The following is a 17,718-nucleotide window of genomic DNA, read 5'->3' on the forward strand; positions in this document are numbered from 1 at the left end:
AGGGCACTATCTAGGGGGTATCATGACACTATCTAGGGGGTATCATGACACTATCTACGGGGTATCATGACACTAGCTAGGGGGTATAAGGGCACTAGCTAGGGGGTATAAGGGCACTAGCTAGGGTTCCGTTTCAGGCCCTACTCTAGTGGCTCTGCGTCTGTGGCTTCAGCTGTGAGATCCTGTTTCTGGAGACCAGCCAATCAGAGCGGCCTGTTGTTGTGACTCACTAAATGATTCATCACGTGGGCGGGAGCTGCTGCTGGGTGCTAATGAGAAGGCGGGGCATTCATTTCATCTGAGAAGATTTGGCAAATAGAGAGGGGAGAAACGAGGGTGAGCTTAGCCATTGGTAGAGTGGTAAGGTCTGAGCACAGGCTGTGCCTTGTGTGGGGAAGACGAGCAGAACTGCAAGGAGTGGCAGGGAGGAGAGAGAGACACAGAGAGAGCGAGAGAGAGAGCGAGAGAGAGAGGAAGAGAGAGACAGAGTGGGGGAAGGGAGAGCGAGAGCATCTTTTGCCTAAATCCTTTACAAGCATCCACCCCACAGTAGAAGCTACACAGGTGAGTCTGCATATTTCTCTGGCACAACGACGGTTAGTGTGTGTGTTTGTGTGTGTGTGTAGTGTGTGTGTGTGGACACACTGGCAGATCTGCAGTCTGTTTGCATGCTTGCCTGCTACAGCCATGTCTCAGGGCAAGGCACGTGTCTGTGTGTGTGTGTGTGTGTGTGTAGTGTGTGTGTGTGTAGTGTGTGTGTGTGTAGTGTGTGTGTGCAGTGTGTGTAGTGTGTGTAGTGAAGTGTGTGTGTGTGTGTAGTGTGTGTGTGTAGTGTGTGTGTGTAGTGTGTGTAGGGTGTGTGTGTGTAGTGTGTGTGTGTAGGGTGTGTGTGTGTAGTGTGTGTGTGTAGTGTGTGTGTGTGTAGTGTGTGTGTGTGTGTGTGTGTGTGTGTGTGTGTGTGTGTGTGTGTGTGTGTGTGTAGTGTGTGTGTGTCTACTAGCCTAATCCATCCTATGAAGCCTACATTGTATATGTGATTGCTTTCGTAAGAGGAGGGTTTACCTTCCATCCCTACAGCATTCTGGGTAATAGCACTACATTATAAACGGTAAAAGATTTATCAACACCAGAGGACAGACAGACGGGAGCCCAGCCTATGGGTTACGCTGTGAGCAGACAGACAGACAGGAGCCCAGTCTATGGGTTACGCTGTGAGCAGACAGACAGACAGGAGCCCAGTCTATGGGTTACGCTGTGAGCAGACAGACAGACGGGAGCCCAGTCTATGGGTTACACTGTGAGCAGACAGACAGACGGGAGCCCAGCCTATGGGTTACGCTGTGAGCAGACAGACAGGAGCCCAGCCTATGGGTTACGCTGTGAGCAGACAGACAGGAGCCCAGCCTATGGGTTACGCTGTGAGCAGACAGACAGACGGGAGCCCAGCCTATGGGTTACACTGTGAGCAGACAGACAGACGGGAGCCCAGTCTATGGGTTACGCTGTGAGCAGACAGACGGGAGCCCAGCCTATGGGTTACGCTGTGAGCAGACAGACAGGAGCCCAGCCTATGGGTTACACTGTGAGCAGACAGACGGGAGCCCAGCCTATGGGTTACACTGTGAGCAGACAGACAGACGGGAGCCCAGTCTATGGGTTACACTGTGAGCAGACAGACAGGAGCCCAGCCTATGGGTTACACTGTGAGCAGACAGACGGGAGCCCAGCCTATGGGTTACACTGTGAGCAGACAGACAGACGGGAGCCCAGTCTATGGGTTACACTGTGAGCAGACAGACGGGAGCCCAGCCTATGGGTTACGCTGTGAGCAGACAGACAGACAGGAGCCCAGCCTATGGGTTACGCTGTGAGCAGACAGACGGGAGCCCAGCCTATGGGTTACACTGTGAGCAGACAGACGGGAGCCCAGTCTATGGGTTACGCTGTGAGCAGACAGACAGACAGGAGCCCAGCCTATGGGTTACGCTGTGAGCAGACAGACAGACGGGAGCCCAGCCTATGGGTTACACTGTGAGCAGACAGACGGGAGCCCAGCCTATGGGTTACACTGTGAGCAGACAGACAGACAGGAGCCCAGCCTATGGGTTACACTGTGAGCAGACAGACGGGAGCCCAGTCTATGGGTTACACTGTGAGCAGACAGACAGACGGGAGCCCAGCCTATGGGTTACGCTGTGAGCAGACAGACGGGAGCCCAGCCTATGGGTTACACTGTGAGCAGACAGACGGGAGCCCAGCCTATGGGTTACACTGTGAGCAGACAGACAGACGGGAGCCCAGTCTATGGGTTACGCTGTGAGCAGACAGACGGGAGCCCAGCCTATGGGTTACACTGTGAGCAGACAGACAGACGGGAGCCCAGTCTATGGGTTACGCTGTGAGCAGACAGACAGACGGGAGCCCAGCCTATGGGTTACGCTGTGAGCAGACAGACGGGAGCCCAGCCTATGGGTTACACTGTGAGCAGACAGACAGACGGGAGCCCAGCCTATGGGTTACACTGTGAGCAGACAGACGGGAGCCCAGCCTATGGGTTACACTGTGAGCAGACAGACGGGAGCCCAGTCTATGGGTTACACTGTGAGCAGACAGACAGACAGGAGCCCAGCCTATGGGTTACACTGTGAGCAGACAGACGGGAGCCCAGCCTATGGGTTACACTGTGAGCAGACAGACGGGAGCCCAGCCTATGGGTTACACTGTGAGCAGACAGACGGGAGCCCAGTCTATGGGTTACGCTGTGAGCAGACAGACGGGAGCCCAGCCTATGGGTTACACTGTGAGCAGACAGACAGACGGGAGCCCAGCCTATGGGTTACACTGTGAGCAGACAGACAGACGGGAGCCCAGCCTATGGGTTACGCTGTGAGCAGACAGACGGGAGCCCAGCCTATGGGTTACACTGTGAGCAGACAGACAGACGGGAGCCCAGCCTATGGGTTACGCTGTGAGCAGACAGACGGTATGAGTGTTTATATAACAGACTAAAGGATGAGTGTTAATATAGACTGTCAGAGTAAAGGATGAGTGTTTATATAACAGACTGTCAGAGTAAAGGATGAGTGTTTATATAACAGACTGTCAGAGTAAAGGATGAGTTCTTTTATAACAGACTGTCAGAGTAAAGGATGAGTGTTAATATAGACTGTCAGAGTAAAGGATGAGTGTTTTTGTAACAAACTGTCAGACTAAAGGATGAGTGTTTTTGTAACAGACTGTCAGACTAAAGGATGAGTGTTTGTATAACAGACTGTCAGACTAAAGGATGAGTTTTTGTAACAGACAGTCAGAGTAAAGGATGAGTGTTTATATAGACTGTCAGACTAAAGGATGAGTGTTTGTATAACAGACTGCCAGACTAAGGATGAGTGTTTTTGTAGCAGACTGTCAGACTAAAGGATGAGTGTCTATATAACATACTGTCAGACTAAAGGATGAGTGTTAATATAGACTGTCAGACTAAAGGATGAGTGTCTATATAACATACTGTCAGACTAAAGGATGAGTGTTAATATAGACTGTCAGACTAAAGGATGAGTGTTTTTGTAGCAGAACAGCGAGAGACTAGACTGCTAGAGGATGGTTCCTGGGTCAAACTACACAGGGAATAGGGTGCCAAGCAGGCAGTAAGGTTGTTGTGATTCAGACTGGCATAGAGATAACTAGGCTTCTTCTCCTGCAAGGATTTCAATAAGGACACACACACACACAAACTCTATAAAGGGTTTAATTAGGGTGGATTTGGCTGTATTCACCCCCTCCAGACTGGATGGGACTAGACATTAGGGAGGGGGGTGGGGCAGTGGGAGCCCCTGCAGACAGACACAGCAGGAGATACCGCTCTGCCTCAGTCTGTCTGGGGTCCTACACCACTTCAGGGAGAACACACAGAAGGGGGAGGGGGCTTGAGAGGGAGGAGAGGAGGGGGTAGGGGTGGAGAGGGAGGGAGGAGAGAGAGGAGGGGGTAGGGGTGGAAAAGGAGAGAGGGAGGAGAGGAGGGGGTAGGGGTGGAGAGGGAGGGAGGGAGGAGAGGAGGGGGTAGGGGTGGAGAGGGAGGGAGGAGAGAGAGGAGGGGGTAGGGGTGGAGAGGGAGGGAGGAGAGGGTAATGTAGGGAGGAACAGAGAGAGGTGTAGTGCTGGGGTACTAGGCTATGGTAGTGTGGTGTGGGTAGAGGAGGAGAGGGTAACGATAGGGAGGAACAGAGAGAGGTGTAGTGCTGGGGTACTAGGCTATGGTAGTGTGGTGTGGGTAGAGGAGGAGAGGGTAACGATAGGGAGGAACAGAGAGGAGGTAGAGGAGGAGAGGGTAACAGTAGGGAGGAACAGAGAGGGGTGTAGTGCTGGGGTACTAGGCTATGGTAGTGTGGTGTGGGTAGAGGAGGAGAGGGTAACGGTAGGGAGGAACAGAGAGGAGGTAGAGGAGGAGAGGGTAACGATAGGGAGGAACAGAGAGAGGTGTAGTGCTGGGGTACTAGGCTATGGTAGTGTGGTGTGGGTAGAGGAAGAATCGGTCTACATTCATAATAGATAAAGAATGATATCCCTCTGTTCCTTCACTTCTCTCTCTCCATCAACATCAGCCAACAGAATCAACAGAACAGGAAGTATTACAGTATTTTCCCCAGAGAGAGAGACCTTCAGTTACCATGACAGTGTTACTAATGTGGACTATCAATATCCTCTACAACATAGCAACATGAAAACAGTTGAAGGCCTATTGGCTACTTCACATAGCAACATGAAAACAGTTGAAGGCCTATTGGCTACTTCCATAGCAACATGAAAACAGTTGAAGGCCTATTGGCTACTTCCATAGCAACATGAAAACAGTTGAAGGCCTATTGGCTACTTCCATAGCAACATGAAAACAGTCTGATTAAAGTTGAAGGCCTATTGGCTACTTCACATAGCAACATGAAAACAGTCTGATTAAAGTTGAAGGCCTATTGGCTACTTCCATAGCAACATGAAAACAGTTGAAGGCCTATTGGCTACTTCCATAGCAACATGAAAACAGTCTGATTAAAGTTGAAGGCCTATTGGCTACTTCACATAGCAACATTAAAACAGTTGAAGGCCTATTGGCTACTTCCATAGCAACATGAAAACAGTTGAAGGCCTATTGGCTACTTCCATAGCAACATGAAAACAGTTGAAGGCCTATTGACTACTTCACATAGCAACATGAAAACAGTTGAAGGCCTATTGGCTACTTCACATAGCAACATTAAAACAGTTGAAGGCCTATTGGCTACTTCCATAGCAACATGAAAACAGTTGAAGGCCTATTGGCTACTTCCATAGCAACATAAAAACAGTCTGATTAAAGTTGAAGGCCTATTGGCTACTTCCATAGCAACATGAAAACAGTCTGATTAAAGTTGAAGGCCTATTGGCTACTTCACATAGCAACATGAAAACAGTCTGATTAAAGTTGAAGGCCTATTGGCTACTTCCATAGCAACATGAAAACAGTCTGATTAAAGTTGAAGGCCTATTGGCTACTTCCATAGCAACATGAAAACAGTCTGATTAAAGTTGAAGGCCTATTGGCTACTTCACATAGCAACATGAAAACAGTTGAAGGCCTATTGGCTACTTCCATAGCAACATGAAAACAGTTGAAGGCCTATTGGCTACTTCCATAGCAACATGAAAACAGTTGAAGGCCTATTGGCTACTTCACATAGCAACATGAAAACAGTTGAAGGCCTATTGGCTACTTCCATAGCAACATGAAAACAGTTGAAGGCCTATTGGCTACTTCCATAGCAACATGAAAACAGTTGAAGGCCTATTGGCTACTTCACATAGCAACATGAAAACAGTCTGATTAAAGTTGAAGGCCTATTGGCTACTTCCATAGCAACATGAAAACAGTTGAAGGCCTATTGGCTACTTCCATAGCAACATGAAAACAGTTGAAGGCCTATTGGCTACTTCCATAGCAACATTAAAACAGTTGAAGGCCTATTGGCTACTTCCATAGCAACATGAAAACAGTTGAAGGCCTATTGGCTACTTCACATCTCATTAGATGACAACAGCTAATGGGGATCCTAATAAACACATGATCCCATTGACTTCATCAGAGACCGAGCCATTGTGTTCAGGGTAACTAGACTAACCGTCAGGAGATGACTGTGGTCTGCTAACACTATGCAACATAGAACTGTATATAATAGACATGTTGTCTGCTGTCCTCTAATGACAGGCCTGTATCAGGTTACACTAACAACACTATGTAACATAGAATTGTATATAATAGACATGCTGTCCTCTGACCAATGACAGGCCTGCATCATGTTATACTAACAACACTATGTAACATAGAACTGTATATAATAGACATGCTGTCCTCTGACTAATGACAGGCCTGTATCAGGTTACACTAACAACACTATGTAACATAGAACTGTATATAATAGACATGCTGTCCTCTGACTAATGACAGGCCTGTATCAGGTTACACTAACAACACTATGTAACACAGAACTCTATATAATAGACATGCTGTCCTCTGACAGGCCTGTATCAGTTTACACTAACAACACTATGTAACATAGAACTGTATATAATAGACATGCTGTCCTCTGACAGGCCTGTATCAGTTTACACTAACAACACTATGTAACATAGAACTGTATATAATAGACATGCTGTCCTCTGACAGGCCTGTATCAGTTTACACTAACAACACTATGTAACATAGAACTGTATATAATAGACATGCTGTCCTCTGACTAATGACAGGCCTGTATCAGGTTACACTAACAACACTATGTAACATAGAACTGTATATAATAGACATGCTGTCCTCTGACTAATGACAGGCCTGTATCAGGTTACACTAACAACACTATGTAACATAGAACTGTATATAATAGACATGCTGTCCTCTGACAGGCCTGTATCAGTTTACACTAACAACACTATGTAACATAGAACTCTATATAATAGGCATGCTGTCCTCTGACAGGCCTGTATCAGTTTACACTAACAACACTATGTAACATAGAACTGTATATAATAGACATGCTGTCCTCTGACTAATGACAGGCCTGTATCAGGTTACACTAACAACACTATGTAACATAGAACTGTATATAATAGACATGCTGTCCTCTGACTAATGACAGGCCTGTATCAGGTTACACTAACAACACTACGTAACATACTGTGAGTCAGTCATCAGTCAACAGTCATCAGTAAAGCTACTCAGAGCAGATGATGACAGTGGGCTCAAACACAGGAGAGGAGAGGTGGAATGACTCACTGCTAAACACACACACACACACACACACACACACACACACACACACACACACACACACATCTGATAACAATAGCCTAGTCGGTCACACACATATTTAACGAGCAAAAGGTGGAATGCGGAACAGAACAGTGAAACTCATCGCACACATTCTATCTGAACTAGAGAAGGTTCAGACAGACAGACAGACAGACAGACAGACAGACAGACAGACAGACAGACAGACAGACAGACAGACAGACAGACAGACAGACAGACAGACAACTAATCAAACCAGGTTACACTCTAACAATGTTTCAGGGTAGGAGGTTAGACACTAACAGTGTTTCAGGGTTGGAGGTTAGACACTAACAGTGTTTCAGGGTAGGAGGTTAGACACTAACAGTGTTTCAGGGTTGGAGGTTAGACACTAACAGTGTTTCAGGGTTGGAGGTTAGACACTAACAGTGTTTCAGGGTAGGAGGTTAGACACTAACAGTGTTTCAGGGTAGGAGGTTAGACACTAACAGTGTTTCAGGGTTGGAGGTTAGACACTAACAGTGTTTCAGGGTTGGAGGTTAGATACTAACAGTGTTTCAGGGTAGGAGGTTAGACACTAACAGTGTTTCAGGGTTGGAGGTTAGATACTAACAGTGTTTCAGGGTTGGAGGTTAGACACTAACAGTGTTTCAGGGTAGGAGGTTAGACACTAACAGTGTTTCAGGGTAGGAGGTTAGACACTAACAGTGTTTCAGGGTTGGAGGTTAGACACTAACAGTGTTTCAGGGTAGGAGGTTAGACACTAACAGTGTTTCAGGGTAGGAGGTTAGACACTAACAGTGTTTCAGGGTTGGAGGTTAGACACTAACAGTGTTTCAGGGTTGGAGGTTAGACACTAACAGTGTTTCAGGGTAGGAGGTTAGACACTAACAGTGTTTCAGGGTAGGAGGTTAGACACTAACAGTGTTTCAGGGTTGGAGGTTAGACACTAACAGTGTTTCAGGGTTGGAGGTTAGATACTAACAGTGTTTCAGGGTAGGAGGTTAGACACTAACAGTGTTTCAGGGTTGGAGGTTAGATACTAACAGTGTTTCAGGGTTGGAGGTTAGACACTAACAGTGTTTCAGGGTAGGAGGTTAGACACTAACAGTGTTTCAGGGTAGGAGGTTAGACACTAACAGTGTTTCAGGGTTGGAGGTTAGACACTAACAGTGTTTCAGGGTAGGAGGTTAGACACTAACAGTGTTTCAGGGTAGGAGGTTAGACACTAACAGTGTTTCAGGGTAGGAGGTTAGACACTAACAGTGTTTCAGGGTTGGAGGTTAGATACTAACAGTGTTTCAGGGTTGGAGGTTAGATACTAACAGTGTTTCAGGGTAGGAGGTTAGACACTAACAGTGTTTCAGGGTAGGAGGTTAGACACTAACAGTGTTTCAGGGTAGGAGGTTAGACACTAACAGTGTTTCAGGGTAGGAGGTTAGACACTAACAGTGTTTCAGGGTTGGAGGTTAGACACTAACAGTGTTTCAGGGTTGGAGGTTAGACACTAACAGTGTTTCAGGGTAGGAGGTTAGACACTAACAGTGTTTCAGGGTTGGAGGTTAGACACTAACAGTGTTTCAGGGTAGGAGGTTAGACACTAACAGTGTTTCAGGGTAGGAGGTTAGACACTAACAGTGTTTCAGGGTAGGAGGTTAGACACTAACAGTGTTTCAGGGTAGGAGGTTAGACACTAACAGTGTTTCAGGGTAGGAGGTTAGACACTAACAGTGTTTCAGGGTAGGAGGTTAGACACTAACAGTGTTTCAGGGTAGGAGGTTAGATACTAACAGTGTTTCAGGGTAGGAGGTTAGACACTAACAGTGTTTCAGGGTAGGAGGTTAGACACTAACAGTGTTTCAGGGTAGGAGGTTAGATACTAACAGTGTTTCAGGGTAGGAGGTTAGACACTAACAGTGTTTCAGGGTAGGAGGTTAGACACTAACAGTGTTTCAGGGTAGGAGGTTAGACACTAACAGTGTTTCAGGGTAGGAGGTTAGACACTAACAGTGTTTCAGGGTTGGAGGTTAGATACTAACAGTGTTTCAGGGTAGGAGGTTAGACACTAACAGTGTTTCAGGGTTGGAGGTTAGATACTAACAGTGTTTCAGGGTTGGAGGTTAGACACTAACAGTGTTTCAGGGTTGGAGGTTAGATACTAACAGTGTTTCAGGGTAGGAGGTTAGACACTAACAGTGTTTCAGGGTAGGAGGTTAGACACTAACAGTGTTTCAGGGTAGGAGGTTAGACACTAACAGTGTTTCAGGGTAGGAGGTTAGATACTAACAGTGTTTCAGGGTAGGAGGTTAGACACTAACAGTGTTTCAGGGTAGGAGGTTAGACACTAACAGTGTTTCAGGGTTGGAGGTTAGACACTAACAGTGTTTCAGGGTTGGTTAGACACTAACAGTGTTTCAGGGTAGGAGGTTAGACACTAACAGTGTTTCAGGGTTGGAGGTTAGACACTAACAGTGTTTCAGGGTTGGTTAGACACTAACAGTGTTTCAGGGTAGGAGGTTAGACACTAACAGTGTTTCAGGGTAGGAGGTTAGACACTAACAGTGTTTCAGGGTAGGAGGTTAGATACTAACAGTGTTTCAGGGTAGGAGGTTAGACACTAACAGTGTTTCAGGGTAGGAGGTTAGATACTAACAGTGTTTCAGGGTTGGAGGTTAGACACTAACAGTGTTTCAGGGTTGGAGGTTAGATACTAACAGTGTTTCAGGGTTGGAGGTTAGATACTAACAGTGTTTCAGGGTTGGAGGTTAGATACTAACAGTGTTTCAGGGTTGGAGGTTAGATACTAACAGTGTTTCAGGGTTGGAGTGTCTGTAGAGCAGTACTCAGGACAAGCCCCATTTCCTCTCAGTCTCTCTCTGGTTCACTCAACCAAACTGGGTCAGTCTCACTGCTCCTGGCGTGTGTGTGTGGTGTGTGGTGTGTGGGTGTGTGTGTGTGTAAGCAGGAAGGCGCTATGCTCCCCAGGAGGTTGTGTCCTGATGGAGTAAGTGTTTACTGTGTTTAGAGGTTCTGTCTGTCTCCCTCCAGGTCACAGTACCAGAACTCTGTGTTTAGAGGTTCTGTCTGTCTCCCTCCAGGTCACAGCACCAGAACTCTGTGTATATAGGTTCTGTCTCCCTCCAGGTCACAGTACCAGAACTCTGTGTATAGAGGTTCTGTCTCCCTCCAGGTCACAGTACCAGAACTCTGTGTATAGAGGTTCTCTCTCCCTCCAGGTCACAGTACCAGAACTCTGAGTTGAGGCTCTATAAAGGCTGTCTTTATAGACTGCGGGTCTGAAGGACAGAAGAACATCCTGAACACCAGCAGCCCTCTCAAACCTCTGCAGGCACAAACCAACCATGACTTCCTCTATCATTTCTCTCCCAGGTGAAACAACATGGACCGTCTCAACACCAGCAGCCCTCTCAAACCTCTCCAGGAACAAACCAACCATGACTTCCTCTATCATTTCTCTCCCAGGTGAAACAACATGGACCGTCTCAACACCACCTCTCTCCCGTGGCTCCCTGACGCCGCCCCGCTGTCCCAGGTCTCCCTGCAGGTTCAAGAGGTGTACCCGTTCCACGACGGCTGGAACATAGCGTGCTTCGTCATCCTCCTCCTCTTCATCATCACAGTAGTCTCGCTGGCAGCTCTGGCCTTCCTCTACGAGCTGCTGGACTGTGGCTGCTGTGTCAAGGTGAGACTAGGCCTGTTACTATACTATAGCTGTTCCAGGTTTAGACCAGGCCTGTTACTATACTGTAGCTGTTCCAGGGTTAGACCAGGCCTGTTACTATACTGTAGCTGTTCCAGGGTTAGACCAGGCCTGTTACTATACTATAGCTGTTCCAGGGTTAGACCAGGCCTGTTACTATACTGTAGCTGTTCCAGGTTCAGACCAGGTTACTATACTGTAGCTGTTCCAGGGTTAGACCAGGCCTGTTACTATACTGTAGCTGTTCCAGGGTTAGACCAGGCCTGTTACTATACTGTAGCTGTTCCAGGGTTAGACCAGGCCTGTTACTATACTGTAGCTGTTCCAGGGTTAGACCAGGCCCGTTACTATACTGTAGCTGTTCCAGGGTTAGACCAGGCCTGTTACTATACTGTAGCTGTTCCAGGGTTAGACCAGGCCTGTTAATATACTGTAGCTGTTCCAGGGTTAGACCAGGCCTGTTAATATACTGTAGCTGTTCCAGGGTGAGACCAGGCCTGTTACTATACTGTAGCTGTTCCAGGGTTAGACCAGGTTACTATACTGTAGCTGTTCCAGGGTTAGACCAGGCCTGTTACTATACTGTAGCTGTTCCAGGGTTAGACCAGGCCTGTTACTATACTGTAGCTGTTCCAGGGTGAGACCAGGCCTGTTACTATACTGTAGCTGTTCCAGGGTTACCTGGATCTAACCTAAACCCATTGTAATAACCCAAATCTAACCTAAACCCATTGTAATTACCTGGATCTAACCTAAACCCATTGTAATTACCTGGATCTAACCTAAACCCATTGTAATTACCTGGATCTAACCTAAACCCATTGTAATTACCTGGATCTAACCTAAACCCATTGTAATCACCTGGATCTAACCTAAACCCATTGTAATCACCTGGATCTAACCTAAACCCATTGTAATCACCTGGATCTAACCTAAACCCATTGTAATCACCTGGATCTAACCTAAACCCATTGTAATTACCTGGATCTAACCTAAACCCATTGTAATCACCTGGATCTAACCTAAACCCATTGTAATCACCTGGATCTAACCTAAACCCATTGTAATCACCTGGATCTAACCTAAACCCATTGTAATCACCTGGATCTAACCTAAACCCATTGTAATCACCTGGATCTAACCTAAACCCATTGTAATCACCTGGATCTAACCTAAACCCATTGTAATCACCTGGATCTAACCTAAACCCATTGTAATCACCTGGATCTAACCTAAACCCATTGTAATCACCTGGATCTAACCTAAACCCATTGTAATTACTTGGATCTAACCTAAACCCATTGTAATTACCTGGATCTAACCTAAACCCATTGTAATCACCTGGATCTAACCTAAACCCATTGTAATCACCTGGATCTAACCTAAACCCATTGTAATCACCTGGATCTAACCTAAATCCATTGTAATCACCTGGATCTAACGTAAACCCATTGTAATTACCTGGATCTAACCTAAACCCATTGTAATCACCTGGATCTAACCTAAACCCATTGTAATCACCTGGATCTAACCTAAACCCATTGTAATCACCTGGATCTAACCTAAACCCATTGTAATCACCTGGATCTAACCTAAACCCATTGTAATCACCTGGATCTAACCTAAACCCATTGTAATCACCTGGGTCTAACCTAAACCCATTGTAATCACCTGGATCTAACCTAAACCCATTGTAATCACCTGGATCTAACCTAAACCCATTGTAATCACCTGGATCTAACCTAAACCCATTGTAATCACCTGGATCTAACCTAAACCCATTGTAATCACCTGGATCTAACCTAAACCCATTGTAATCACCTGGATCTAACCTAAACCCATTGTAATCACCTGGATCTAACCTAAACCCATTGTAATCACCTGGATCTAACCTAAACCCATTGTAATCACCTGGATCTAACCTAAACCCATTGTAATTACCTGGATCTAACCTAAACCCATTGTAATCACCTGGATCTAACCTAAACCCATTGTAATTACCTGGATCTAACCTAAACCCATTGTAATCACCTGGATCTAACCTAAACCCATTGTAATCACCTGGATCTAACCTAAACCCATTGTAATTACCTGGATCTAACCTAAACCCATTGTAATTACCTGGATCTAACCTAAACCCATTGTAATCACCTGGATCTAACCTAAACCCATTGTAATCACCTGGATCTAACCTAAACCCATTGTAATCACCTGGATCTAACCTAAACTCTGTGTTGTTGTATCTGTCGAACTGCTTTGCTTTATCTTGGCCAGGTCGCAATTGTAAATGAGAACTTGTTCTCAACTTGCCTACCTGGTTAAATAAAGGTAAAATAAAAATAAATAAACCCATTGTAATTACCTGGATCTAACCTAAACCCATTGTAATTACCTGGATCTAACCTAAACCCATTGTAATCACCTGGATCTAACCTAAACCCATTGTAATCACCTGGATCTAACCTAAACCCATTGTAATCACCTGGATCTAACCTAAACCCATTGTAATCACCTGGATCTAACCTAAACCCATTGTAATCACCTGGATCTAACCTAAACCCATTGTAATCACCTGGATCTAACCTAAACCCATTGTAATCACCTGGATCTAACCTAAACCCATTGTAATCACCTGGATCTAACCTAAACCCATTGTAATCACCTGGATCTAACCTAAACCCATTGTAATCACCTGGATCTAACCTAAACCCATTGTAATCACCTGGATCTAACCTAAACCCATTGTAATCACCTGGATCTAACCTAAACCCATTGTAATCACCTGGATCTAACCTAAACCCATTGTAATTACCTGGATCTAACCTAAACCCATTGTAATCACCTGGATCTAACCTAAACCCATTGTAATTACCTGGATCTAACCTAAACCCATTGTAATCACCTGGATCTAACCTAAACCCATTGTAATCACCTGGATCTAACCTAAACCCATTGTAATCACCTGGATCTAACCTAAACCCATTGTAATCACCTGGATCTAACCTAAACCCATTGTAATTACCTGGATCTAACCTAAACCCATTGTAATTACCTGGATCTAACCTAAACCCATTGTAATTACCTGGATCTAACCTAAACCCATTGTAATCACCTGGATCTAACCTAAACCCATTGTAATCACCTGGATCTAACCTAAACCCATTTTAATCACCGAAACCATGGTTTTCCTTCTCATGCAGGGGAAGACCCATCGTGACCTGATGGAGGAGCAAGGTCCCTTCCAGAACATGGTGGAGAAGATCCACAGTCCCACGGGGTCACAAACCGAGGTGGTGTAAAGGGGGTTAAAGGGGTTGTTGCCACGGTGACCAGGGCCAAGCAGGAAGTTAGGTCATGATCGTTGACCCTGAATCTGAACCCGAGACTGACTGCGCTGTGTGCTCACAGTTTGAGAACAGTGAGGCTGCACCTTCGTATGTGTGAGATTGTGTGTGTGTGTGTGTGTCCCTGCTCCCGTGTGTGTGTGTGTGTAACGGTGGTGTTATCTAATCGAAGCACGTCAGCAGGGAAGGCAAGAGAGAAGAAGAGCTCTCCTTGCCAAGTCCAGGGTTTTAACAAGTCTATTGGATGCTTAGCATCTTCATCCATCACCACATTGTAAGTACAAGACATACCATTCGAGACAGCTAAAGACACAGGAGATCCACAATGATAGCCAACCCTCTAGGACCCTACAGAGCAAGGAAGTCACCCAAAGTCAACGACCAAGATGACCAAGGTGATCAAGATGACCAAGATGATCAAGATGCACCAAGGTGACCAAGATGCACCAAGATGACCAAAAATAGTAATTATGTTAAAAAGCAGCTTTTGTGTGTTGGAATGGTGTGGGCGTGTACTGGTTATTAGAAATATGAATGGAGCAGACCGCTGATTGGACCATCTCATCCGGCTCAGGATGATGACCTCATCCTCTTTGAGGAAATAACAAGCATTTTTTAAATGGTCTGTTTGAGATCCAAGTTTGAGGTGGGGGGTTTTAAGTGTTTTTTTCCCCCTCCAATTTATGATTTGACCAGAAATACGAGTATGGGATTAATAAAAAACATTACGAGTTAAGCTAACTTTTAAAGTTAATATTCTGTTATCCCTGGACAGTTACTTTAAAATGTCACCAAAAGACCCAGCTACCACAGAAGTCGTCCCACATTTTAATGTAATTTTACAGATGGTTTTTTATTCCCTAATGTTTCGACTGCCATTGTAGTTGAAGTCCTCATCCATTTGACAAAAACGGTTCACAACTTGCTGTGTCGTAATGATGTAATCAACATGTTGCCTGTGATGATGTCACCACTCACCAACATATTTTAAACCACAGCCAAGTGGCCATGATACTACTCTCTCTTGAAGGGGGGGGGGGGGGGGGGGGGGGGCGCACCTGTACACACACCGATGTAAATAAAATAACCTACTTGCATTGAGCACAAGGTATCATTTCACTTGCCTAAAATGATGAGAAATAAACAATTATCACGTAAGAAAAACAAACTGTGTGGTCTCATTTCAAAAGTACTGACAGATGTTGAAATTAAGCTTATTAAAAAAAATGTACGAGTGTTTGTGGTCAACGAAAAAACCCCAAAATAAGCCATTTAAAACATGTTTGTGGAAAATAACACTTTCATTGTGGAATGTAGAAGCAAGCAGGTACCCAGGCTACAGATGTGACACACAACCAGCAGTATAATAGATTTCAAGACTAGGGTCGTATTCATTGGGGCACACCGTAGCAAAAAAATATTTTACAGCAAAGTTTATGTAATCCCTCCCTGTTTCAGTCAGATTTGTTCCATCTGGTGCCGAATGAACATGACCCAAATATAAAGGATGTGTACTCACTAGTAGGAACCAGATAGAAGCAAAAAGGCTGAAATGGGGGAGGAAGGGACACACCTAAATCTGTCCAATAAGAAGTGCTTGTTTTCATTTGTTGCAAAACCTTTTACTACATTTTACACTAATGAATACACCCCAGGTTGTAGAGCCCTTCTGGGGTGTATTCATTCTTGCAGCGGAAACAGTTTACCGTTTAAGAACTAAATGGAAGCAAACCGGGCAAACGAAACAGGGAGGGGACCTGTCTTAATTTGTCCAATTGAAAACTATTTTTCCTTTGAAAAATGTTTTCTATTTGGAGTAAATGGAAACCTTTTCGCAACAGACTAAATGTTTTGCAACAGGATCGGTGTAATGAATACACCCCTGGTCTTACCTGCGCCATGTTTGGACCCAGAGGCCTCCTTGTCAGCTTTGGACTTCTTCTTCTTGGAACCGCCTGACTCGGAGGCTGCAGGTCTCTTCTCAACCGTGGGCTGAGAGAGAGCCCTCTTCTTAAAGAGCTCCCGCTCTCTCAACAAGGCTGGGTCCATCCTGACACAACGTTAGACGCTAGCTACAGAAAGACAAAAAATATATACCTCAAGGCAACACACTGTTAGGGTTGGGTCCATCCTGATACAACGTTACAACGTTAGACGCTAGCTACCTCAAGGCAACACAATGTTAGGGTTGGGTCCATCCTGATACAACATTACAACGTTAGACGCTAGCTACAGACAGACAAAAAATATATACCTCAAGGCAACACAATGTTAGGGTTGGGTCCAACCTCTAAGTCAACATATAGCGGCATTATTAGCTCCTCAAAGACATGCACAACGTTGTTACACTTCTCAGTATATATATACGGGCTGAACAACGAACAACCTAATTATGTATTTAAGTCAATGGTTTAGATCTAGTTTGGGTGTTCACATACCATATAGCTTTTTATGATGTTCACACATTTCACATACCGTTAGCTAGCTAGGTTTACGTAGCTAATAATGGTATCACACTTGTCAAGTTGCTACTCTGATACCTAACTAGAAAGTTGTCTGACACTTTCTGCCAGTACATCTAAGTGACATCACATCTTATGAGTGACAAAAAAAATAAAACTGAAAGATGTATATTAGCTTCCTAGTTGCTATTTCTTCTTTTTTTTAAGCTAGTAACCTAGCTAGTTAGACAGGTTTTGGGGTTTGCTAGCATTTAAGCTAAGCTAGCTCGATTATTTCTGGTTACCTTTTTTTCTTCAAATGTCTAATCCCCTCTTTTGGATGAACAAATATGTAAACATTTACTAGAAACACACGTTCATTAATCGTTCTGTTGGAACACTTATGCGATAGCTATTTTGGGGGGCTTTTGTTTCTTTAATATCAAGCTAGCTTCTTGTCATCGTGCATTCTCCGACTTCCGCTCTGAGTTACGACTTCCGCTCTGAGGTTCGATTGATTGGTAATCGACAGCTAATCCTTGATTGTGTTGGTGCGTTCCATCCGGACTAGAGGAGCTACGAAAAGCAAGATTGCCATGTCAGCGGGTTACCAGAAATGTAGCTACTTTGAGTACGATGTCGCGGGTTGAAATGTATTGGTCGCGGGTTTTTGGGCTACTTCTATTTTACACATCCGCCGCAATGGCATTTCTCTTGAAGAAAAAAAAAAATATATATATATGTATTTCACTGTGACCTGCCGCTGCTGACTATTAAGCAGTGAGGCAGGCTGTTGCTGAATGAGTGGTGGGGAGGTCTGTCTGTGTGTGTGTGTGTGTGTGTGTGTGTCGAGAGAGCGCTGCAGCAGGCAGCTGAGTCACGTGAGTGAATGAGCCATGC

The 17,718-nt window shown here is 45.2% G+C and overlaps 2 protein-coding genes across 8 annotated transcripts in view; one reads left to right on the plus strand and one right to left on the minus strand.

Moving 5' to 3' along the window:
- Positions 1 to 17,718, minus strand: part of LOC110515921 (general transcription factor IIE subunit 2-like) — a 32,866-nt gene that overhangs the window by 12,871 nt on the left and 2,277 nt on the right. Inside the window, exons 1-2 of one of the 7 annotated variants that reach the window (XM_036973620.1) lie at positions 17,430 to 17,623; positions 16,270 to 16,449 (exon numbers count right to left, since the gene is read on the minus strand). In XM_036973620.1, the coding sequence (XP_036829515.1) occupies positions 16,270 to 16,426 (157 nt within the window). In that variant the 5' untranslated portion in view covers positions 16,427 to 16,449; positions 17,430 to 17,623. Of the gene's footprint in view, positions 1 to 16,269; positions 16,452 to 16,631; positions 16,758 to 16,815; positions 16,951 to 17,123; positions 17,374 to 17,429; positions 17,624 to 17,718 lie in introns of those variants that run through there. The other 6 variants (XM_036973617.1, XM_036973614.1, XM_036973616.1 and 3 more) reach the window with 6 other exon arrangements.
- On the plus strand, positions 52 to 15,411 carry LOC118948980 (small integral membrane protein 18-like). Its single transcript, XM_036973623.1, has 3 exons — positions 52 to 564; positions 10,796 to 11,015; positions 14,234 to 15,411. Exons 2-3 carry the CDS (start codon positions 10,806 to 10,808, stop codon positions 14,330 to 14,332), a joined length of 309 nt encoding a protein of 102 aa, XP_036829518.1. The 5' UTR covers positions 52 to 564; positions 10,796 to 10,805; the 3' UTR covers positions 14,333 to 15,411.

The sequence above is a fragment of the Oncorhynchus mykiss genome, unplaced genomic scaffold, assembly GCF_013265735.2.
Source record: "Oncorhynchus mykiss isolate Arlee unplaced genomic scaffold, USDA_OmykA_1.1 un_scaffold_276, whole genome shotgun sequence".
NCBI lineage: Eukaryota > Metazoa > Chordata > Actinopteri > Salmoniformes > Salmonidae > Oncorhynchus > Oncorhynchus mykiss.